Genomic DNA, 25,478 nt, shown 5'->3' with positions numbered 1-25,478 from the left:
GGAGAAGGGTGTGTGTTGTTGCTGCTCCTGTGTCACAAGGCCGTAACTCCGCGGTACCTGCTCCTGTACTGACCAAAAGGGCTCCGGTCCAGTCGGGACCTGTTTCTCCTTCTCAAGATTCTCAAGCTTCTTCAAGATTCTCATCTCTAACAAAGATCTGGGTGTCGCTCTTCAGTCACTATTCTCGTCATCATCCATTATCATCAACAGCAAGTATTAATTTCAACTCATTCCGCCCAGTATCATATCTTCAGCACTACTACTTCCATCATTCAGTCTCCTTACTACAAGTAACGCTATCATCACAGCCTATTACAGCATCACCCATTAATCAAGTTATATCAAAGTCTGCCTTACTCCTGGTTGCATCCAGAGAGACTGTTGCTATTGGTTACCACCTTTACAATAAAACGCACAACTACCATTGTTTCTGAACCCTGGCATTGGTCTAGTTATTGGTGCCTTGACTAGGGACAACGAAGAACTGCTCGGCCTCCGCATGGTCAGGTCCCCGCTGGTTAGCTGCTATTCCTTGTGCCAAAACCGTGACCTAACATCAGGCAAGCGGCTACCCGGGTTCCTACCCAGTACTACCACCTACTACTACCCTCAGCGGAGTGGCCCAGCGCAATTGCCCTCATCCACCTCCTCCCCAGCCATAGCCAGAAAAGCCCCCTAGTCCGGAGTACCCCTTTAATTTTAATGATCAAACCGATATCAAGGTACTCTGGAATGCCCATGAGGCATTTATCAGAGGCTCTTTCATAAAATTAGGTAGGACACAAAATGAAAAGGGAAAGGGAGGCAGAGATGTCTAGGTTACTAATAGAAATTCAAAATTACGAGTTACTTAATAAACAACAAACTGTGAACAGGGATAAATTACTGATGTTAATGTGGTGTCCCACAAAGGTGGTTCTTTTTCTTTTCGTGTTTCATACACCTGTCCAAAAAGTACTTTCGGCAGCTTAAGTAATACCGGAGTCTTAAGAAGTTATTTTATTGTCTGCCACTAGATGTCAGTATTGTACATGTCTGAGTATTGCACAGCCAAAGTTACTAATTAGAGATAAGCGAACCTCGAGCATGCTAGAGTCCATCCGAACCCGATCATTCGGCATTTGATTAGCAGTGGCTGCTGAAGTTGGATAAAGCTCTAAGGTTGTCTGGAAAACATGGATATAGTCATTGGCTGTATCCATGTTTTCCAGATAGCCTTAGGACTTTTTCCAACTTCAGCAGCCCCAGCTAATCAAATGCCGAACAATCGGGTTCTGTTTTTTCTCTTGTACCACTTGGATCTGTGAGCCAATAGGAATCCTTTCTTCTCTTCTCTTCTCCTATCCTATCTCTCTTTACTTCTGCATGCACACTCTTCACCCACTCACAGCGTACGTTAGTTACGCTGGGGAAGTAAGACACATGGGTGGAGGAGGAGCAAAGGTCTTTCATGTTTGACATTGTGGAGGAAGGACGCAAGCCAGATAGCTCTCCACAGTGGTCCTATCTGGGCCCTGGCCCTCTGCCAGGTCCCCGTACCCTTAGGTCAGTCTTAGCTAGAACCCTGTATGGGGAGGACACAAGACAGTACACCTCTAACAACTTTCTTACTAGTAACGCTACACGGCACTATGCACTGTTAAACCCCTCCTAGGAGAGGACAAACCAGAGACAACCTCAACCCATGCCGTGGACAAGGAGAAGTCACAGAGCAGGACAGTATCCACAGCAAAGCCAAAGAGCTAGGAACTGATCCAGATAGAGCAAAGTTGCGATAAGCGTAGAAACTATCTCGCAGCGCGGGTATCAGTAGGGAACCCTCAGCATTCCGCTCATCCCAGGTAATAAGGTCTGGGGCCTGTGTCACCCTCTAGGAAGGTTCAGCTGAGTCTAGTGGGCATAAGGTGGTGTGAAGACTAATTCAAGGTGTATTACCAAGTGCTTTATCAAGAGAGACATTATAATCTTGCAACCTACTGCAAAAAAGCACTTTCTAGTAAAACCCAAGTTTATTTAAGGTAAAGAGACTCTGTGATCTTTTGGTTTCCACTGACACAGCGCACAACGCAACCTTGGGACACTGTGTGTGTGGGTGGCATAGTCCGGTAGGGTCACTACACCGCTCTCGCCACCCGTGATCACTCTAACCCAAGGAACCCCGTAGCAGCCCTGCAGGACACTGATCACAGGGGAAAAAGGTACAACCGGCCTTGTGAATTAAAAGCAGGCGAGCAATCACACCTGTGTGCCCACCAGGCACTGGCGTCACAAAGTAACACTCCAAGGTCTGGTTGTATCTCGGACAACCACCTCTGGCATGGAGTCACACATCACCATCTGGCAAATGACTGGCCGCTGCTCCAATATAACATCACACCGGGGGCTCACCACATTAAGACAACAACTTAGGGAAAATGAGGGAGATTTTTTAAGCATGGTGCAACTGGCTCAGTTGCCTCTAGCAACCAATCAGATTCCACCTTTAATTTTCCAAAGCGTCTGTAAGGGATGAAAGGTGGAATCTGATTGGTTGCTAAGGGCAATTGAGCCAGTTTCACTTTACGCCATGCTTGATAAGTCCTCCTCAATAATGTTTAAAAAAAACACACACAATATAATTTATACTGGCAATACTAATAGTATGTTCATTTTCCTTTAAAGTGTCATTGTCGTTATAACTTTCAAAATCTAAATCGTGCTCACAGAGCGAAGGCAGTCATGTGACTGATGGACACATTGAGCCGTTGACTCTCTGTTCTGTCTGGAATTCCTCTGTTTTTTTTACAACTAGCCCAAGTCAGAAAATCTGCCTTCAGGAGACTGGACCTGGATTACTGGTAAGTATAGCTGACTTAAATATTAAAAGTTATAACGACAGGTACACTTTAATGCCGCCATACCTTCCCCATTATAAATTAGTTTCAATAGAGAGTGGAATGAAGCGATTCTCAGTGAAGTTAATTAAAAAGAAAATTTATTAAAAAATGGAAGACATTTGAGTAAATTTTTGGGAGAAGTAATATGTAGCGGGGGGTGGGGTCACAGGAATTGCACTTGTTAGTATGAATACAGGATACATAATGGCTCATGGTATATATAATACATACATAATGGCTCATCAGTGCAAATGATAAAAACATAGATCTAGATATAGGCCTAGGACATCTTGGCCAGTACCAGAGCCACTATGGCGGCAATTCCAGAGATGACAGAGACTTTGGGGGCAGCTGCGGAATTACAGAGGCTGGTCAGACAGCAGGAACGTGTGGTTGTCACGGTCATCCCCAGATAGGTGACGGATGAGTCGGTCAAGCAATCTCCAGGGTTTAGGCATCCTTTCCTTTTTAAGTCAAGGTAGCCTGCAAAAAATAGAGAATGGAATTAAAGGCTTCTTCAGTTTTTGTACTGTGACTCTCTCTGGAGAACACCTGTGTCCCTATTGTCCCCTACTGCTAAGTATACGAACATGTTGGGCGGCACTATTTTTGTCTTTATTTCAGGTTAAAAGGACAAGTCTGAGGATGATGGATGTTATACTGCATTTTTGTCTGTAGATGTCACTGTATGCTACTGATTTACAGCAAGTACATGCTGAAGTATGTAAAGGGTTAAATGTATGTGACCAAGGACTTTCTCTTGTTTGCCACAATTCCAGTAAATGTTGCCCAGCTAAAGTATCTCTCTGAGAGATCCTACTCACTAACCTACTGTCTTCTCATGTCACCATTCAATCCTGACATGAGTTACCTCAGGTCCCCCTCCACCAATGGGAGCACTCTCCTTGCAGTATAAGGCTATGTTCACACAACGTTTGAGACAGGCCGTTCCGTGAGCCGGCCAGGTCACGGAATGGCCGGTATCTGCCCGGATCATCCCGGCTGGTCGGCAACAACGGCCATACTTTTACGTAGTGTGAACATAGCCTAAGTAGGTGGATAGTGAGGGTCTGGAAGGTAGTCGAGAGTTAGTCTGTGTTCCAGTGCTTGTGCATCCAGAGCCAGGGAGTGTTGTCTTGGTGACTTGGTCTGCCAGACCATGCCTGATCCTGAGATGCTGTGCCCTGTATGCTTATCTGCTAAAACGCCTGTGCTGTGGCTTCCGCTGACTGGGGATCCAGGTATGTCCATGCAGAGCGGGTTATCTTCTACGTTTTCTGAGCCCTGAACAAGAACTTTTGTCACCTTTTGCCCATGTGCCCTGCTACAACATGCCAGGACTTTAGGTTAAAGAGAACCTGTCACCCCCCGTGCCGGGGTGAAGGCCGCCGACCCCCTGCTAGAGACCCGGATATTTACCCCATCTCGCCAAGTCCCGTTCCTGGAGCTGGTCCCGGGACGGAGATATCCCTGTCTGAAGCCCTGCGTGCGCACGCTGCTGAGATGAGTCCTACTCCCATAGAGAATGAATTGAGACGCCATTCTCCACGGGTGTCGGACTCACCTCAGCAGCGCGTGCGCCCAGCTTCCGACTGCGATATCTTCCTCCCGGGACCGGCTCCAGGAGTGGGACTTGGCGAGATGGGGTAAATATCCGGGGTTTTAGCGGGGGGTTGGCGCGGCCTTCACCCCGGCACGGGGGGTGACAGGTTCCCTTTAAAACACGCGACTGGCTTTCCCAGTGTTCCTCCGTTAGTCTATTTCTTATGTCTACTATGCAGTGCCAGACACCACAAGAGGGAGAAAAGTTGAGGATATTCGTAGCCCACGCTGAGAACCACTCAAAGTGCAGGGCAGTATCCTACTACACAAAAGGAACTAGACTGGATAGAATACGTAGACTTTCTGGTATCTTTGTTCTATCTCGGCAGCACAAACCCAGTTAAGCACTATTACCTGTACAAAGATTATCTATTTGTTGCCAAAGTGTTTTGTACTATTCATTGGCATCTTGAACCGGGAAAAGTACCCTGCTTGCTTGCTCTAAGGCTACGTTCACACATAGCAAAACTAGCGGAGTTCCGCGGCGGAATTGTCTGCCTCGGAATGCTGTTAGCCTCCCTCTCATAATGGGAGTCTATGGGAGGCACGCGCTGCTGTTCTCAGAGCGTCTCTCCGCGCTGAAGAATGAACATGTTCATTCTTCAGTGCGGGGAGAGCAGCAGCGCGCATCTCCCATAGACTCCCATTATGAGAGGGAGGCTAACGGAATTCTGCTAGTTTTGCTACATGTGAACATAGCCTAAATGTGGGTTGTCTCATCATTCTCTGATATTCCAGGTCAGCTTTGCCTAGCGTATCCCTGAGACTGGGTGCTCTCCTGTTGCACAGGATCGGAGGGGATTTAAATTCCTGTATTTAAGGATGTGAATCACCAAGAATATGCCAATATTTCTGAACTGCCCTGTCAACCATATGATTCAATGGGTGATATTTCCTCACAAAAAGGATCCTAGGAAGGGGGTTCCTACTCCTAATTGTCCTGGTTGGGTTCACAGCAGCTTTCTTGGGTAGCCCCTTACTGAAGACCGATTTGTCATCTCGGTGATTCTGAGTTCACACGTCTGCGGGTCTGTGACTATCCTTCTGACCCTGTCAATCTTTGAGGCTGGTATCGATTTTTTCGTGGCATGAGCATGTCCACTAGAGAAATGTAACAGGCTATTTCTGTCTTTGCAAAACAGATCAGTGTGTAATGTCCCATCGGGATTTTTTAACACTGTAGTATCTAGAAAGTGTACCTGAATCTGGTCACACCACATAGAGAAATTTAATTCCTCCCAAATGGCATTGAAACTCTTGGAGTGAGTCCAGTCCAGTGGTCCCCCCATATGCAAATCACGACATCGATGAAACGATGCCAGAATCTCGCATGGCGTTGAAAACCACTGTGGGTATAAACAAATCTGTCTTCAAAGAAAGCCATGTACGTATTTGCATAGGAAGAAGCCACATTGGACCCCATCGTTGAGCCGCACTACTGGACGTAAAAAGAGGCACCAAACAAAAAATACTTTTCATGCAATACCAAATTTTGCAGCTTAAGGAGCAGGGATACTCCTGTTATCCTTTGTTTCATTCATACTGACTACATGTGCTTATTGTTTTTGTTTATGTTTTGGTTACTATGGTGACAATTATGACGTCACGCTTTGGCGCCAAATTACTGAGATTTAAATGCGCATTTTACTACTGATATGTATGCTGTTGATAAAGACCAGTGTGGTTGATACGCGTACAGCGTTGTGATGTAATAAACATCCTTAAAAGCATTAAGAATCAGTGAGTGTCGGGATTTATTCTATACTATAAAGTCTATCTAAAGTCACCCATTTCAAAGACTTTCCAAGTCCTAAGCATCTCTAGAACCTCAGCCTACCTGCCAGAGCAGTGATTTCAAGTAGCTTAAAAAGGGAAACACTAACCGGCCAACTCTCAAACTAATGCATCCTATGAACAGCAACTTGACTGTACTGTGGCTTTAAGAAACTGTTCAAGTAAAGCTTACCTTTCTGCAACTATCTCTGACAAAGTTGTGTACTTAAGGAGACCAGTGATCTGTTTCCCGTATGGCTCTACTAGGCATTGCTCCCACCTAGCCAGAATCCTGCTCCACACTGATGAGGAGCAACACCCCGAAACAGCTGTCTGTGGATGGATACCTGGTCTTGGTTCTTCCCTTGTCATTACATTGACTTATAGGGCCACTTGATATGATGGTTTTGGTGGTTTCCCTACAGGAGCCACCACTTGGCTGGGTCCTTCCCAAAGGGATATCTGGCTAGTCCTGTGTTTCGAGGAGGTTTAAATAAGGCTCCATGGGCTCTTCTTTGGCATAAAGTTGCATACTACTACTCTGTGCTACACATTAACAGGCCTGTGCTGGTCCCTAGGGAGGGAGAGCCCTGTGACAATGTCTAGCTCCTGCCATAACCCCTGCAGCCGCATGCACGGCATGTAATCTGAATAAGGCATGTTTAAAAGAGGTTGTAAATGATAATTTATTAAATGGCCATCTTGCCAGGGCTGCGGGGGACATGTACATATATTTCCGGTGGGTTCGGCACGTTATTGGTAGTTGCTAAGATACTGACAGTGTTGGTGACTGGTAAGTATACATCACCGTCATGTCATGTCACCCCTGTCAGGATGCTCAATAGTCAATTTATCCTGGACAACCCCTTTAAATGTCCAAAAGCATATACAGTGGTCTATTGTGGGTGTGTTTTGCCGGGTTGTGGCTCATCATCTGTGTTGATTTTTTTCAGAATTTTCCCTGTATTGTCCTCACATTGTATTGACCGTACAGTTAGGACCATACACACGAGTACAAGATGCTGGAAAGATGGGTGACCTCCATCTGTGAGTGATAGAGTTAATATCCCACCTGCTGTACAGCCCCCCTCTCCTCCTTAGGCCCTTTCCACTCTGGCAGTGATAAAGTTAATATCCCACCTATGGCCATCACAGGGGTCTGGGCTTGCCGTCACGGGGGTGGGGCTTACTGGGACATTTGCCTGGACTGTTCTCTTCAAAACCAGGACAGTCCTGTTGGCAACTATGAATTAGCGAAGTGGCTGCAGTGATTGGCTGTCTAGTATCTCCTCTCTACAGTACAGTGTGATACTACATGTCCTGTACTGCTGTGTGTGTCTAGTATCTCCTCTCTACAGTACAGTGTGATACTACATGTCCTGTGCTGCTGTGTGTGTCTAGTATCTCCTCTCTACAGTACAGTGTGATACTACATGTCCTGTGCTGCTGTGTGTGTCTAGTATCTCCTCTCTACAGTATAGTGTTATACTACATGTCCTGTACTGCTGTGTTTGTCTAGTATCTCCTCCTAAAGTATAATGTGATACTACATGTCCTGTGCTGCTGTGTGTGTCCAGTATCTCCTCTCTGCAGTACAGTGTGATACTACATGTCCTGTACTGCTGTGTGTCTGGTATCTCCTCTCTACAATACAGTGTGATACTACATGTCCTGTACTGCTGTGTGTCTGGTATCTCCTCTCTACAATACAGTGTGATACTACATGTCCTGTACTGCTGTGTGTCTGGTATCTCCTCTCTACAATACAGTGTGATACTACATGTCCTGTATTGCTGTGTGTGTCCAGTGTGATACTACATGTCCTGTACTGCTGTGTGTCCAGTATCTCCTCTCTACAGTACAGTGTGATACTACATGTCCTGTACTGCTGTTTACCTCCTGGACACCAGATGAGGATGTCTTAATTTTATTTTTCTGGGACCCTGTGTGATCTGTACAGAACCCTGAAAACAATCTGTTCTTCTACATAAAAAGTAATCTACAGTCTCCAATAACTCTTTCTGCTTGCTGTATATAAGAACTTGCTTTATCCATATTAGGTACCTGCTTATTTTCCTGTAAATCTCTTCCCCCTCATTCTGTGATGAAATGTTGGGGACTTCAGAACCAATTACCAGTTTTCTATAGCATTATGGTCTCGAGATACAATGGTCATCCAGGAACCAATTAATATCGGAAGGGACCACTGTAAAGGACCCACCTAGTTCCCTTCCTTCATTACTCACCTGCTTTTGCAGTCTCGGTCCCACAGAGCTGCAGTAGACCACATGATGTCTTTGAGGGAATTAAGCAGGTTCCATAGTCACATGAATAGCAGTCAAGGGTATGACCTAGAATACATTGAAAGAAAGACTTGAGCCATGCAAAACAGTGACTGACTTACTTTAGCCTGACTTTTTTTATTTCATTTTTTTTTACATTGGTGTTTATGTTTTTTTTATGTGCATTTAGTAGATGAATGTGAGCCAAATGGATATACTCTGTTCACAGTTTTGTAAAGGTTTTAGTACACATGGCTGGACAAGTCGATAAAATAGGGGCAGCAAATGCTTGTTGATTGGCTGAACCCTTTATTTAGGAGAAAGAAAAAAAAAGTCGTTAGTCGGGTACATATCTCTCATGTGAAAGAGGATGTGCGGCTGACAACAGCAACATGTGGCATGAATGGTTTGAGAAAGTAGTCTGTCTGGAAATTGAGCTTTGAAAAAGCAGGAAGCACCTGTGCACACATGGCAAGTACCTCCTATTTCTCCCATTCTACCACCGGTGCAGTCTACCGGCAGCGCCAGCAACATTGGGGTTGCAGGGCCATTCTGTGGCCTCCCTTCCCTACTTGCACTCACTTTGCGAGGTTGGTGGTCACTGACCGACACAATGTTGATTTAGTAAAGGCACTCACATTGTACATGAGGCAATATGGTATGATCACATTATATACCAACATCCTGGCATTATTTTTTAAATGTAGCCGAGAGGCATTAGTGTCAGCCATGGATGTGAGGTGCAGCAGCTTCTTTCTCTCCATGTCCGTATGAGCTTTGTAATAGGTTTAAAGGGACTCTCTGACCTCCAAAACACCCAATAATCTTAAAGAGGATGTACCATCAGGTACATCCTCTTTGATATGACCCACGGATAGAACAGCACTGTCACGGGGAAGCCGGTGACGCGGTCCGTTTCTAGAACCGCCGCCCAGTTCCTGTGTATCCCACGGCCCGGTTCGCCGTTTTATCCACGGGTACCAGGCCGGGGCTGAAGCACTGTAAGCGGGCCGGCCCGCCCCCAGTGGGGGGGAATTCCCTCCCCTGTATGATGCCGCTCCTTTAGAATCAATGGAGGGGCGGGGGGATTCCTCCCACTGGGGGTGGGTCACTCCACCTCCAGTGCTTCAGCCCAGGCCTGATGGTACATTCACTTTAAGGGCCTTTTACATGGGCTGATAATAAGCTTGTTTAAAAAAGTAGCAGCGATCAGCCAAGGAACGTGAATATGCCTGATCCTCAGCTGATCACATCCGTCGCGCAGGTTAAAAAATGTATAGTTTTTGGCTACACATCTTCCTGTGTAAACAGATGTGCGGCCGACAGCAAAGGAAAACTGACAGCACTGATATGTATTAGTTTCCAGATCAAACAAGCAGTGCATAATTCCAAATGTTGGTATTTTTGTAAGTTATATTTATTAAGTGAGACCTCTATAGGTATAAATAAGGTTTCCACTCTCCGGCTGCCACTGTATATTAAGGCCCTACCCACCTCCAGAACGATTGACAGCCGAAGGAGGCGGGGACCGCCTGTAGATACAGCAGTGATCGGAGAGCAGGGCGCCGGATCACACAGCAGCACAGAAGGTAAGTATGCACTGCTTGTATGATCTGGAAACTGACAGCACGAATAAATGCAAATCTGTGCTGTGAGTTTCCATGGCTGCACGAATGATACAGGGCACGGCCGCTCAATAAATTGTGCTGTATAAAGGCACTGCAGCCAATCTCACTGATCAGCAATCGTTTGCAGCCATAGACCCCAAAAATCACGACATGTAAAATCACTGATCTTTGATCTAGTCATCAGCTCTTTTACTGGGGCCGAATGAGGAGGTATTTTATTTTCCATATGTGACACTGTAGACATCATATCACGGTCCAAATGTAGTTCATCAGGCACGCCCGTGGATCTTTCCTAAGGCCTGTGGCCTCACGTGGCCAGCAAAGACCGAAGGAGGATCATAGAATGGGAATGGTGGGTGCTGGATTATGCACCAGTTCACATGGTAGAGGTGTTGGAGGTCCTGACCGGGAGCAAGATAGAACAGAGGGGGTGAAAGGCCGCAAGGGGTGACGAGACTGACTGCTTAAGGTCTATAGGCAAAAATGGTTCACAGGTGCATTAGCAAACATGGGCGGAGATTTATCAAGCATGGTGTAAAGTAAAACTGGCTCAGTTGCCCCTAGCAACCAATGAGATTCCACCTCTCATTCCTCACAGGCGCTTTGGAAAATGAAAGGTAGAATCTGATTGGTTGCTAGGGGCAACTGAGCCAGTTTCACTTTACACTATGGTTGATAATCTCCCCCCATGTTTGATAAATCTCCCCCATGGAGTCTATGAAGCAGCTTAAATCTTATGGTGGAATCTTTCTACGAAAGTTTGCAGTGCGAGACCTGCCCAAAGGGGACATAGAGAGCAATTACCAAAAAATGCCACCATGCAAGGTGTAATACAGCCCTCAATGAGAAGAGGAACTGTCTTACACCAGAGAACAGACCTCACCTGGGGACACACACACCTGTCGTATCTCCATACATTCACCACAGCCCTCCGACTTGGGGACACCCATCGATGGAGCCTGACCAACTCCCTATGCCTCTCCGTAGTCGGCTAAGGGAACACAGCCAAACTGTACTCCAATCTTAGCCACATAAGTGATTTCATGAGGGGTTCCCTACCCCTGTGCTACATGGATTAACCCCTTCCCGCCACAGCTCATTCCTATCAGCTGCACCAGACACATCCTTGCTAGGACATGAGGGATAATACAATGGAGGTCATTACTATGCCATCTTGCAGATTACTTTAATACAACAAAATCTTCTATTTTTATACAGTTACCAGTAACATGCTTTAATTTATTCATAGGTCTAAAGAGAAGAGACCATATAGTCACAAGCAGCGAGCATGTCCCCCTCCCAGAGCCCACCCATAATAGCACAGGCTGGCATGTCGCAGTATCACTTTCTACAGCAGCTGCAGTTCCCGGCAGTCTCGTCTCGACACCCTCTTAGAATAACAATGATGGAAAATCCTATGACGTGATTTCCCTGTATGTTATACCTTGGTGCCTATAATCTGCAGGACTGCAGGGAGTTAACTATTTAGAGTCCAGTGATGGGAGTTAGATGGAGTTTCTGGGATAGTGATCAGTAATGGACTATCTTGGTTATCGTAAAAATACACAGATTATATAATACATAAAAATGATATAAAATAATAATTATAGATATTTAAATGCCTACACAGTAAATAAAAATTATATATATATATATATATATATATACACACACACACATATCCTATTATTCTAAATGCACAACCCACTACATCCCCCCGCAAAGAGCTGTGCAGGTGTGTGCACCCACCCATGGTACATTACCTATGTGGCAGCTCAGCAGGAGGAGGCCAGCTATCAGAGCTACCTTCACCTTCATGTCTTCTCTAGTCTCTGACTCGCCCTCAGTACTGCAGCTAGTGCCTCTTTGTCTCTGTTAAATAGAGACCCCTCCCTAGTCCACTGGTTGGAGAAGAGTCCCATCATCCTGGTGGGGGATGGAGCAATGATGAAAAGATGTGCAACTTACAGTGAAAAGAAATTGCGGTTTCCTCCTTGCTTAGTAAACGAAACCTTCATACCTGTGTGCCATTGGGGTTTATAGTAAGGGCACTGCGATTGCATCGTGTGTACCATCAAATTCATGGCCGTAACACATGTAATATAGTCCTATGGGAGGCACCTGTGATTTTGTGGGAGATCCGGTGGAGGACCATACGCTCCACATTCCGACAATCACACCCAAAAGTAATGCTGCGTTTACACTGAGCGATAATTCGCCCAATCGAACGATTAACGATTTCGAAGTAACAATGTGTTTTTTATAACGATCAGCGTTTAGACGGAACAATATATCGTTTGGGAAAAATCGTTATTGCGATTGTTTTAAGCCTATTTCACACATATGGTGAATCAGTGAAAGACTGTTTGCACGAAGCGATCTGCAAATTTTTAGCGAAGGACCAACGACGATTTGAGAACATGTTGAAAGATCAAGCTCATCACTAGAGATGAGCGAACCTGGAGCATGCTCGAGTCGATCCGAACCCGAACTTTCGGCATTTGATTAGCGGTGGCTGCTGAAGTTGGATAAAGCCCTAAGGCTATGTGGAAAACATGGATATAGTCATTGGCTGTATCCATGTTTTCCAGACAACCTTGGAGCTTTATCCAAGTTCAGCAGCCACAGCTAATCAAATACCGAATGTTCGGGTTCGGATCGACTCGAACTCGAACCCGGTTTGCTCATCTCTACTCATCACTTGATCGTTCATTGTGTTTACACAAGCCGAATATCGCTCAAATGCGATCGTTATCGCGAAAGTTCAAACGATAATCGTTTCGTGTAAACGCACCATTAGTTACATAATACATCTGGCCTAAAAGCAAACAAACCGTTATCGATTAGTTTTGTAAGTCGTATATACAGTACAGTACTTATGGGATATTGCATGAGTCCAAAAAGTATGAGGGTACGTTCACACTGAGGAAAAGAGGCAGAGATTCCGAGTGGAATTCCTGTCGCGGACTCAACTCGGAATACTGTCTGCCTCAGTGTCTCAATGATAAGTGTAGGGTGCCTCCACTCTCCGCTGAAAGAATTGACATGTCAACTTACCCTAAGACTAAGGGGTAGATTTATCAAACTGCTGTAAAGTAGAATTGTCTAAGTTGTCCCTAGCAAACAATCAGATTCCACTTTTCATTCTTCACAGACTCGTAGAAAAATTAAAGGTGGAATCTGATTGGTTGCTAGGGGCAACTAAGACAATTCTACTTTACACCAGTTTGATAAATCTCTCCCTAAGTGAGTACCAATAAAAGTTCATGCTATCATTTGCTGGTCTGAAGAATCACTTGACCGCGTGAAACAGCATCCATGTTGATAGTGATTGCACTCTAGGAGCCAGGGAGACCTTCAGAGTATAGTGCCGACCACTCTATTATTGAATGTGCATATATAAGAGCATATTGCAGCAGTGTTGTGTGCAGTATGTGGCTTTGCAGCCATGGTCTTGGATATAAGTAGTGTGCAATATAATGGGCGGTGTATTTCTGATATCACATTACACCATATTGGAACATGAGCTAGTGTCCTGCCAGTGTAATATGGTAATAGCGACGCATCCATTTGTATCTATAAATCACATGCAATGGCATAGCTAATAGCTCATAGGCCCAAGTTCATACGTTCTATTAGACATTTATCATGTAGTAAAGATGATGTCTGGTCACCGAGGGCCACATCACAAAATCTTTCCATATTCAGTATTGGGATTATATGGTCCGAGCTGCTCATTAAAAAAAACAAAACAATAATGACGATTGCACAATTGAAACCTAAAAAATTCTACCATTTCAGCTGGCTACTTAAAGGAGGTATCTAATCTAAGTATCTAATCTGCTGATATGTCACTATAGCGCACCAGTAAGTTTATTATCTTCATATTCGCTGCTGTTTCTGTGATATTAGGAGTTTAATCCATATGTAAATAGGTTATTAATAAGACAATGGAGATATAGGGTTACTGACCATGTTGGCAAACTGCAACAGGAGATATAGGGTTACTGGCTATGTTGGCAAACTGCAACAGGAGATATAGGGTTACTGACCATGTTGGCAAACTGCAACAGGAGATATAGGGTTACTGGCCATGTTGGCAAACTGCAACAGGAGATATAGGGTTACTGACCATGTTGCATCTTCACCGCCTCAACATCGGCTGGAAGATTGTTGACCAAGTTTACTCAGTAGAAGAAGAGTTGCAGTCAGCACAGTTTCAGGTCAGGTACGGAGAGATGAATCACAGCTGGTGGAACAGGTTTAGGAGCAGTGGTCCGGGTCATGCACAGGGAGGGAGGGGGGTCAACGTAGAACACAAAGGTCAGGCAGGGGCAATGTCAGATTAGATCAGGTGTGTCAAACTCACGTCCCTCCAGCTGTTGCAAAACTGCAATTCCCATTATACCTGGACAGCCAAAGTCGAAGCTTTAGCTGTCCAGGCATGTTTTTCACCTGATTGAGGGCCCCAGTTTGACACCTGTGGATTAGATAGAGAGCACATGAGGAGCAATATGTCTTCACTATTAAAAAAAACAAAACACAAGTACAGGTGAGCAGGTAAAGCAGCCTCAAAGCGAATGTACTATCAGGTACGTTGCTTCTGTTTTTTTACATTAACGGATCAGCGCTGGCCAGGTGATACCTAAAATTGGCTTGATCGTATGGGATGAATGTAGTCACTATACTCGTCATGTGTACACTGATAGATGTTATAGTACGTGTACACTGATAGACGCTGGGTTTCCTCATAGTATTTGTACAATGATAGACGCTGGGTTTCCTTATAGTATGTGTACACTAATAGCCGCTGGGTTTCCTCATAGTATGTGTACACTGATAGACGCCGGGTTTCCTTATAGTACGTGTACACTGATAGACGCTGGGTTTCCTTATAGTATGTGTACACTGATAGCCGCTGGGTTTCCTCATAGTATGTGTACACTGATAGACGCCGGGTTTCCTTATAGTATGTGTACACTGAGAGACGCCGGGTTTCCTTATAGTACGTGTACACTGATAGACGCCGGGTTTCCTTATAGTATGTGTACACTGATAGCCGCCGGGTTTCCTTATAGTATGTGTACACTGATAGACGCCGGGTTTCCTTATAGTATGTGTACACTAATAGACGCCGGGTTTCCTTATAGTATGTGTACACTAATAGACGCCGGGTTTCCTTATAGTATGTGTACACTGAGAGACGCCGGGTTTCCTTATAGTACGTGTACACTGATAGACGCCGGGTTTCCTTATAGTATGTGTACACTGATAGACGCCGGGTTTCCTTATAGTATGTGTACAGTTATAAACGCCGGGTTTCCTTATAGTATGTGTACACTGATAGACGCCGGGTTTCCTTATAGTATGTGTACACTAATAGACGCCGGGTTTCCTTATAGTACGTGTACACTAATAGACGCTGGGATTCCTTATAGTATGTGTACACTAATAGATGTTATAGTATGTATACACTGATAGACGCCGGGTTTCCTTATAGTATGTGTACACTAATAGACGCCGGGTTTCCTTATAGTATGTGTACACTAATAGACGCCGGGTTTCCTTATAGTACGTGTACAGTTCATTAAACTAAAAGCCATGTTAATGCAGTATTATATATCTGCCATGCCAACTGTCAAGAATAATAAAACCCGTCTCCACTCCTAATAATTCATTGTACATTCTTATTGTTCTCTTCTGAGAAAGGTAAATAAAAACCCACAGGATTGCTGTTCCTGCTTCACCTCTTACAGGAAGCAAAGTTCGTTACAGATTCCTCAAAGGACATAAGGAAGCGGTACTAGTCATGGTGGCCAGGAGTATGCCCCCACCCCTGGATACACCAACACACACTTTTTTAGTACAGGTGTGAAGAAAATCCCAGAGTCTTAGGGTCCATTTATACAGAAAGATTATTTGATAGATTAGCTGCCAAAGATTTGAAGCCAAAGCCAGGAATGGATTTGAAGTATGAGAAATCTCCGGCTTTCCTTTATAACCTGATCTGTGTTTATAGTCTGTTTCTGGCTTTGGCTTCAAATCTTTGGCAGATAATCTGATTTTCTGTGTAAATGGACCATTAGTTCAATTAGAACAGGAACCAATTTACTGTAGATCCTTAAACGCCGTACATAAGTAAACAATTCTCTTTTTTCAACAGAGGAGCAATACATGAAATCCAATCCCTTGAGCTGGGTACTTAGACTTGATTACAGCTTCTCGCTGGAGGAATAATGTTTTAAGGTTACAAACCCACTTGCCGGATCTGCAGCGAGTCTCCATGCTGCGTTTTTGCAGCGAGACTCGCTGCAGATCCCGGCCCTATACTTTTAATGGCAGACAAACACGCAGCAGGGATGTACATCCCTGCTGCGAGTTTGTCTGCAGCCCACCCCATTAACCCCTGGCCGCCGGAGCTGATACTTCACCTGATCCCAGCTCCGGCGGTTCCTGATGTCTTCAGCAAGCCGGAGCGGGGACCAGGTGAAGTATATGCCCCGGCCGCCCGATCGCCCCCCCGCAGCCCCGATCACACACACGCCCCCCCGCAGCCCCGATCGCCCCCCCGCAGCCCCGATCGCACACACGCCCCCCCGCAGCCCCGTCCGCTCCCCCCCCCCCCCCGCAGCCCCGTCCGCCTGATCGCACGCCCCCCCGCCGCCCCGATCGCACACACGCCCCCCCCCCCGCAGCCCCGATCGCACCCCCGCAGCCCCGATCGCACACACGCCCCCCCCGCAGCCCCGGCCGCCCGATTTCCCCCCCCCCCCCGCAGCCCCGGCCGCCCGATCGCACGCCCCTCCGCAGCACCGATCGCACGCCCCCCCGATCGGGCGGCCGGGGCTGCGGGGGGGCGATCGGGGCTGCGGGGGGGGGGGCGTGTGTGCGATCGGGGCTGCGGGGGGGCGTGTGTGCGATCGGGGCTGCGGGGGGGGCGTGTGTGCGATCGGGGCTGCGGGGGGGCGATCGGGCGGCCGGGGCTGCGGGGGGGGGGATCGGGCGGCCGAGGCTGCGGGGGGGCGTGTGTGCGATCGGGGCTGCGGGGGGGGCGTGTGTGCGATCGGGGCTGCGGGGGGGGCGTGTGTGCGATCGGGGCTGCGGGGGGGGCGTGTGTGCGATCGGGGCTGCGGGGGGGCGATCGGGCGGCCGGGGCTGTGGGGGGGGCGATCGGGCGGCCGGGGCTGCGGGCGGCTGGCTGGAGCATATACCGCACCTGGTCCCTGCTCCGGCTTGCTGAAGACATCGGGAACCGCCGGAGCCGGGATCAGGTGAAGTATCAGCTCCGGCGGCCGGGGGGTTAATGGGGAGGGCTGCAGACAAACTCGCAGCAGGGATGTACATCCTAGACCCTAACATACTCAGCTGTGGGCTTAGAGAAAAGTACCTACACCCATGGGCATGAGCTTCCACCTTTTTGCTGTCTATGGGCACATAGTGACATAAAACGGGAACATAGGCCCCAACTTTGTGGGTGAAGCTAGCCGTCAGGAGGACCCCTAAGGAAACCTAGCAAAGGCAATGGAGTCTTTTGGGCTATTTCCACTTACAGTACCTAGCCACTGACTTGTAATCCTGCATTGGTTATCAGGATGAATAGAGAGCAGCCGCCCAGCGTAGGTAGAGTTATTCCCTTTAGTCCCTCTATGTGCCATTAGCCAGACATGGCCAAGATGGGGTGGCTTGAAAAGATAGTAACAAAATCCTTGGATAGGAGTCTTGTACAGGGGAGCCATAACAGTAGCTCTTACCGAAATCCTCACAGCAACTCACTGATCTCCCTCAGGGAATAAACTACTCCCTGATTGGGCAGAAAACAACTGGGAGGCCTTAACACTGGCCAGTGATTGGTGAGATCACTTGAGGTACCCAGCTCATTGATTGGTCAGGGGAATATCGCCTTATACCACAGTGGCAGTCTTCAGCTGTGTACATCTACAGTGACATCTAGTGGCATAAAATAAGAAGTGCAGGCAGAAATAGAAAAGGCCTGTACCAATAGGAAATACAGGCAGAGTTCAAATTCCCTTCACCCAGAGGGTCCTATACGAAGGTACCTGACTACAGGTAGGCTAGAAACCACACCCGCTCTGGAACACTAGCACATAGCAGAGACCACACCCGCTCTGGAACACCGCACACACACACCATTATTCCCAAACATAAGATACTTGTTTATATCGGCCTTAGCGCATGGCGGCTGCACATCACTGGAGGAGGACTACAAGCGTCACTCATCTATGAAATGGCCTGTGAAGCTATCATGACCGAAGTGTCCTGTGTTGCGGCAGATGCTGAAACTTGTTTTGGTCAGGGGGTAGCTATATGCCAGGGCTGTGTGTTTGAAGATTGGGGCAGGAGGGGTGAATCCAGTGTCAGGACAGATGACTGAAGAGGAAGCTGCCACGTCAGAGAACATTGCCCCTGTTAAAGGACTGTAATCAGGTTCTCATAGCCACCATTCAGACAGCACTTGTGGTCATACCTCCCAACTGTCCCGGATTCCGTGGGACAGTCCCGTTTTCGAGGTGCTGTCCCGCGGTCCCGGAACGGCACCCAGTGTCCCGCATTATATGTGGCCCCAGCGAAAAAAACAATAAACCAGTAACTCACCTGTCCGCCGGTCCCAGCAGCTCCTCTCCCAGCAGAGCGCGCACTCCCGTCATCCTCCGGGGCGGGCAGCGGGGTACAGAGACACTGACTGTGCCGGAAGTGACCTGCAGCCTCTATCATGAATCACTTCCGGCACAGTCAGTGTCTGTATACCCCGCTGCCCGCCCCGGAGGATGACAGGAGTGCGCGCTCTGCCGGGAGAGGAGCTGCTGGGACCGGCGGACAGGTGAGTTACTGGTTTATTGTTTTTTTCGCTGGGGCCACACTAATGGGGGGATTGGCTACTCGGTGGGGCACTATATGGGGGCATTGGCTACTATGTGGGGCACTATATGGGGGATTGGATAATATGTGGGGCACTATATAGGGGATTGGCTACTATGGGGGGCATTGGCTATTATGGGAGGCATATTTGGGGGCACTCGGTGGGGGCACTATATTGGGGATTGGATACTATGTGGGCACTATATGGGGGCATTGGCTACTATGTGGGGCATTATATAGGGGGATTGGATACTATGTGGGGCATATTTGGGGACATTGGCTACTATGTGGGCACTATATGGGGGATTGGCTACTATGTGGGGCATTGGCTACTATGTGGGCACTATATGGGGCATTGGCTACTATGTGGGGCACTCTATGGGGGATTGGCTACTATTTGGGGCATATATGGGGGCATTGGCTACTATGTGGGCACTATATGGGGCATTGGCTACTATGTGGGGCACTCTATGGGGGATTGGCTACTATGTGGGGCACTATATGGAGGGATTGGCTACTATGTGGGGCACTATATGGAGGGATTGGCTACTATGTGGGGCACTATATGGGGATTGGCTACTATGTGGGGCACTATATGGGGGGATTGGCTACTATGTGGGGCACTATATATAATCTTTTCTTATTAGGAGTTATTACATCTTAACAGAGTAGTGTTGATTGTATTTATTGCGGATGGTGTTATTACAGTTCATAGGAACTGTTTTTTTATACATCGTCCACATGACAGCACCACATGGAGGATGTCACCCTTGACCTAACAGGAACAGGAAATACAGAGAGAGGTTAAAAGGGCACTTCCCCAATCCCACCTCAGTGTTTTTCCTGTTCCTGTCAGGATCAAAAGGAATACAGAAGTTACCTGTGATCCTTCCCGGCCTCAGGTGGTGGTCCGGGGTGTTCCTCTGTTCCCCTCCAAGGTCCGGTCATGGCTCAGTGAGGGGTCCCTTGTGGATCCCTCGTGGTCCCAGTCTCCCTGCGGCGCTCAAAGCGGGTTGATGCAGGGAGACTATCCAGTTTGCCGCTTCCCCTCGCACGCTGCGGTGCGCCTGGGCCTACGCGCGTGGCGGACGTGCGGATGACGTCAGACGCCGGCGCACGCGTCCCGCATGGATTGCCGGGAGCGCGGCAGGACGTCTTTGGGCGCCAAATTCAAAACGCCTATCGGAGGCGGACCGGAAGTTCGGCGGTAGCGCCAGGTGACGCCAAGGGGGCCCAGCAGTATTTAATGGTGAGATGTACCAGTCCAGCTCTCTCTCTCTCCTTGCCACCATGGATTCTCCTGCTGCTATAGGAGAGGCTGCTGAGTCTACTGCTACTGCCGGCTCCGTGAGTTAACCCCTTGGGGTCTCTTTTACATAGGAAGCAATCCTTTTATGCTGATTCCTTTCCCTATAATTGTGTTTTTGGCTCTCTGCTTTCTCTTAGGGAGAAAAAGAGACACAAAAGAAACCAAAAAGTAGAAGATGTGTGGGCTGTAATGATAAGATACCTGATGATTATGCAAAACAACTATGTAAAGTGTGCTACAATAAGCTGCATCCCTCCTCACGTATATCCATCTCAGAGGAACTGCGCAAGGTTATCCGTCAGGAGATCAAATCTATATCTAAAACAAACCCCTCTACCACTACTTCTACTTCAGCTTCTGCGACCCCTCCCCCTGCTCCTCCACCCAAGAAGCGCAGATATGTTATATCAGATTCTGATTCTGAGCAAGAGAAGGAAGCTTCTGAGGAGGGTGAAATTCCTATTGATTCCACTCCTAAGGAGTCTGGGAAGTTTTACTTCTCCTCTGAGGATTCAGAAACCCTAATTAGAGCCATAAGAAGCGTTATGGGTATTGATGATTCTGAACAGCCTGTATCTATTCAGGATACTATGTTCGGAGGCCTTAAACCCAAGAAAAAGAAAGTTTTTCCCATCCACGAAAATATCCAGGATCTTATTAAAACTGAATGGAAGGAGCCTGAAAAAAGGCTGTTTATACCTAAAGAATTCAGTAACAGATTAAATTTTGATGAAAAGGATACTGCAACATGGGCTAATATCCCTAAAGTAGACTTTCAAGTATCCAAGATATTAAAAAAGACAATGCTTCCTTTTGAAGATGCCTCTCAGCTAAAAGATGCAATGGATAGGAAAATGGAGGGACTACTAAGAAAGTCCTGGGAAGCCTCCGCAGCCATGATTAATCCTAACATAGCTGCTACAAATGTATCTAGGGCGCTCTTCATATGGTTGGAGCAGTTAGAGGGCCACCTGGGAGGTACTACCTCGAGGGAGGAGATCCTTAAATCTATTCCTATGCTGAAGTTGGCAACAAGTTTTCTGGCAGATGCTTCTGCCGAATCAGTCAGAATTGCCGCCAAATCAGCTGCCCTCTCTAATGCAACCAGAAGGGCCCTTTGGTTAAAGAATTGGCAGGGTGATGCAACGTCTAAAATAAAGCTGTGTCAGATTCCTTTTGAAGGTGATCTCCTCTTCGGCTCTTTCCTTGAAGAGATCTTGGATAAGGCGGCTGATAAGAAAAAGGATTTCCCTACACCAAAACAAGAGAAAGGTAAGAAACCTTTTCGTCACTATACACAGTACACCCACAGAAGGGACGAGTTTAAAGGTAAAGGCAAAGGAGGAAGATGGGCCTACCCAAAAGGAGGACGTGGCAGGGGATTCCTCCTTAATCCCTCTACTGAGGGAAAAAACAAGTGACAGCTCCAGAGTGGGGGGAAGGCTATCCTTATTCCACAGTCAATGGGAGAAGATAACAAACAACCAGTTCATCCTAAACATCCTGAAAAGTGGGTACTTAATAGACTTCTCCTCCCTTCCCCCCAAAAAATTCTGTATAACCCACTTCAAATCAAAACTAATGATGGATCGTGTGATGAAGGGGGTTCGGGATCTGCTACTATTAGGGGCAATCATCCCTGTTCCCCAGGAGGAAATCGGTTTGGGTCATTACTCAACCCTTTTCCTAGTCCCAAAACCCAATGGGACTTACAGGACAATAATCAATCTCAAGCCTCTAAACCGATCTATCAAACACAAGAAATTCAAGATGGAGACAGTGAAAACTACCATTCCCCTCATACATCAGGGGGCATCACTAGCAACCCTAGACTTGAAAGATGCTTACTTCCATATACCCATTCACCCTGCGCATCAGAAATACCTCAGATTCGCAGTTCAGACACAGCATCAACTAGTCCATTATCAATTTCAAGCCCTACCGTTCGGAATCTCATCAGCCCCATGGCTATTCACAAAGATTATGTTGGAAGTAGTAGCCTATCTAAGGAAACAAGAGATAACTATTGTTCCATATCTGGACGATCTCCTGTTAGTCGCTCCATCTCCATCTATCCTTTCTATACAGATTCAGATAACTATTTCTATCTTACAGGATCTCGGCTGGATAATAAACCTGGACAAATCAGATTTAACACCAGCCTGCAGGAAGAGATTCCTGGGAATGATCCTGGATTCAAACCTGCAGAAAACTTTCCTGCCTCAAGACAAGGTGAATATGTTAATGACAAACATTGCCTCCTTCAGGAAGAAAAAATCCACCACAATCCGGAAGTCCATGTCGCTCTTGGGTTCTATGACCGCAACCATCCCAGCGGTACCTTGGTGCCAACACCATGTTCGCATCCTACAGGGCGATATACTTCATGTGTGGAACAGATCCCCCTTAACATTGGACAAACGTATGACGATTTCACAAAAGGTGAAGATTTCGCTCCTCTGGTGGCTGAAGGAGTCCAATCTACAGAAGGGTTGCCCTTGGAGTCTGGATCCAGTAGTCACGGTGACCACGGATGCCAGCCAATCAGGTTGGGGTGCTCACATTCAGGGCTTTCACTTTCAGGGTCGTTGGTCGGAAGAAATCAGTGCCCAGTCCTCCAACTTTTGAGAGCTGGCTGCAGTCTGGGAGTCTCTGAAAATGGCGGAATACCTGCTCCTCAACAACCATATAAAGATCTATTCGGACAACTCGACGGTGGTAGCATATCTTCGCCACCAAGGAGGGACAAGATGCAAACTTCTGCAGCTGCTATCCAGAAAAATCTTCTCTTGGGCAGAAGGCAAGGTGAGATCTATCTCAGCAGTCCATCTAAGGGGAGTGGACAACAAACTGGCAGACTTTTTAAGTCGCAAAATAATACACCCTGGGGAATGGGAACTCTGTTCCCAGATCTTCTATCAACTTGCAGACAGATGGGGTTTTCCACAGGTGGACCTGTTCGCCTCAAGATCCAACAGGAAGACAGAAGAATTCTTCAGCCTGAACCTTCGGGATTATCCAACAGCATTGGATGCTCTCCAACAAGACTGGAATTTTCATCTGGCTTATGCGTTTCCTCCTCTACCTCTCATCCCGAGAGCTCTACAAAAGATACGCTCCAGCAATACCACGGTTATCTTCATAGCTCCCCACTGGCCAAAGAGGAGTTGGTTCAGTCTCCTATCCTCCATGTCAATTCAGGATCCCTTTCCGCTTCCTCTCAGAGCAGATCTCCTATCCCAGGGACCTCTTCATCATCCGGACCTTCAAAACCTCCATTTAACTGCCTGGCTACTGAGAGGTCCATCCTCACAGCCAGAGGTTTGTCCTCTAGAGTAGTAAATACTCTTATGAAAAGTAAAAAAGAGATAACATCTGCCATATACCTTAAACAATGGAAGAAGTTTTGCTCCTGGTGTGGAGATCCGCCTCCGGATTTGACACAACCAGACATTCCTAAAATATTGGACTTTCTACAAGCTGGATTAGACAAGGGTCTCTCCTTAAGTACTTTGAAGGTTCAGGTCTCGGCTTTGGGATGCATTTATGATACCAGAATTGCAGAGCATCAGTGGATCAAAAGATTCTTCAGGGCAGTATCCAGAATCAAGCCGAAGATAAAAAATCTAACAGCGCCTTGGGACTTGAATACTGTTCTCTTGGGCCTCTCAGACAGACCATTTGAGCCCTTACATGAGATCTCTTTAAAACTACTTACCATCAAAACCGCCTTTCTTATTGCTATAACAACAGCAAGGAGAGTAGGAGAGATTCAAGCCTTATCTATTATGCAACCCTACTGTACCATTCTAGATGACAAAATAGTATTTAAATTAAATCCTGTTTTTCTACCAAAAGTTGTGACCAATTTTCACAGGTCCCAGGATATTGTTATTCCTTCATTCTGTGACAATCCGAAAAATGAGAAGGAAGAGTCATTTCATCGCCTGGACGTAAGACGTGCTATTCTTCAGTACCTGGAAACCACAAAACCGTGGAGGAAAGATGAAAACCTGTTGGTCCAATTCCAAGGTCCTAACAAAGGTAAAAAAGCCTCCAAAGGTTCTATAGCCCGTTGGATCAAGACTGCCATCTGTGAGTCTTACTCGGCCAGAGGGAAAGAAGCTCCATCGGGTCTCAAAGCTCATTCTACCAGAGCCACTGCAGTCTCCTGGGCAGCCAAATCAGCAGCCTCTCTTGAACAAATTTGCAAGGCTGCTACCTGGTCCTCGCCTCATACCTTCTTCAGGCATTACCGGCTGGACGTGGGTACTTCCCAAGACATGGCTTTCGGGAGAAAGGTGCTACACGCTGTGGTCCCGCCCTGAAAGTCTAAGTTGGTATGTCTCCATGTGGTGCTGTCATGTGGACGATGTATAAAGCAAGAATTATTACTCACCGATAATTCACTTTTTATGAGTCCATCATGACAGCACCCTTAGATTTCCCTCCCTATGTGTTGTTGATCCTATGGTTTCGTTATAATAACACTGAGGTGGGATTGGGGAAGTGCCCTTTTAACCTCTCTCTGTATTTCCTGTTCCTGTTAGGTCAAGGGTGACATCCTCCATGTGGTGCTGTCATGATGGACTCATAAAAAGTGAATTATCGGTGAGTAATAATTCTTGCTTTTCAAGTGAATTAATTTGAGTCGCACAGTAGACGCCTGGAGCATAAAAAGATGAGAAAGACAGATAAAAACTGCACACAGTAACTGTACATACAGGTTTGGAGGTAGAGAAGACTGCAGGAGGAGGTCCACTTTAATAGTAGTAATCTTTCTTGATCACATACAGAAAAGGCAAAAGCTGATTATGATCACCAGTCCGTAGGAAACCATGGAGAAGACACCAGGGACTCTTCCACTGTTGCAAAGGTCTGTATCACAGCACTCTCTTACAGACTCTCCGACTGTTGTGTTACATCGATCCTCAGCAAGGCAACCTTTAACCTTTGCTAAGCTCTCACCTGTAAATGGAACATAGGAGTGGGTATAACCATTACAAAGCAGCCATGACCTTCAGCAAGCACAAAGCAGCCAGGATCTTCAGCAAGCACAAAGCAGCCAAGATGTTCAGCAAGCACAAAGCAGCCAGGACCTTCAGCAAGCACAAAGCAGCCAAGATGTTCA

At 46.8% G+C, this 25,478-nt stretch overlaps 1 protein-coding gene and 1 long non-coding RNA gene across 4 annotated transcripts in view; one reads left to right on the top strand and one right to left on the bottom strand.

The window, feature by feature from the left end:
• Positions 1-2,957: 2,957 nt before the first annotated feature.
• The window catches only part of SPACA4 (sperm acrosome associated 4), a 25,333-nt gene continuing 2,812 nt past the window's right edge, over positions 2,958-25,478 (bottom strand). The window contains exons 3-5 of one of the 3 annotated variants that reach the window (XM_069942710.1): positions 25,142-25,315; positions 8,498-8,602; positions 2,958-3,359 (exon numbers count right to left, since the gene is read on the bottom strand). In XM_069942710.1, coding sequence (XP_069798811.1) covers positions 3,157-3,359; positions 8,498-8,602; positions 25,142-25,315 — 482 coding nt within the window. In that variant the 3' untranslated portion in view covers positions 2,958-3,156. Of the gene's footprint in view, positions 3,360-8,497; positions 8,603-11,924; positions 12,065-25,141; positions 25,316-25,478 lie in introns of those variants that run through there. The other 2 variants (XM_069942712.1, XM_069942711.1) reach the window with 2 other exon arrangements.
• The window catches only part of LOC138765709 (uncharacterized), a 26,987-nt gene continuing 19,620 nt past the window's right edge, over positions 18,112-25,478 (top strand). The window contains exon 1 of the long non-coding RNA XR_011358625.1: positions 18,112-18,228. This is a non-coding gene — a long non-coding RNA (uncharacterized lncRNA). The remainder of the gene's footprint in view (positions 18,229-25,478) is intronic.

The sequence above is a fragment of the Dendropsophus ebraccatus genome, chromosome 10 (assembly GCF_027789765.1).
Source record: "Dendropsophus ebraccatus isolate aDenEbr1 chromosome 10, aDenEbr1.pat, whole genome shotgun sequence".
Classification (NCBI taxonomy): domain Eukaryota; kingdom Metazoa; phylum Chordata; class Amphibia; order Anura; family Hylidae; genus Dendropsophus; species Dendropsophus ebraccatus.
Note: the sequence above shows the minus strand (reverse complement) of the source record. Positions and strands in the feature narration are given on the sequence as shown.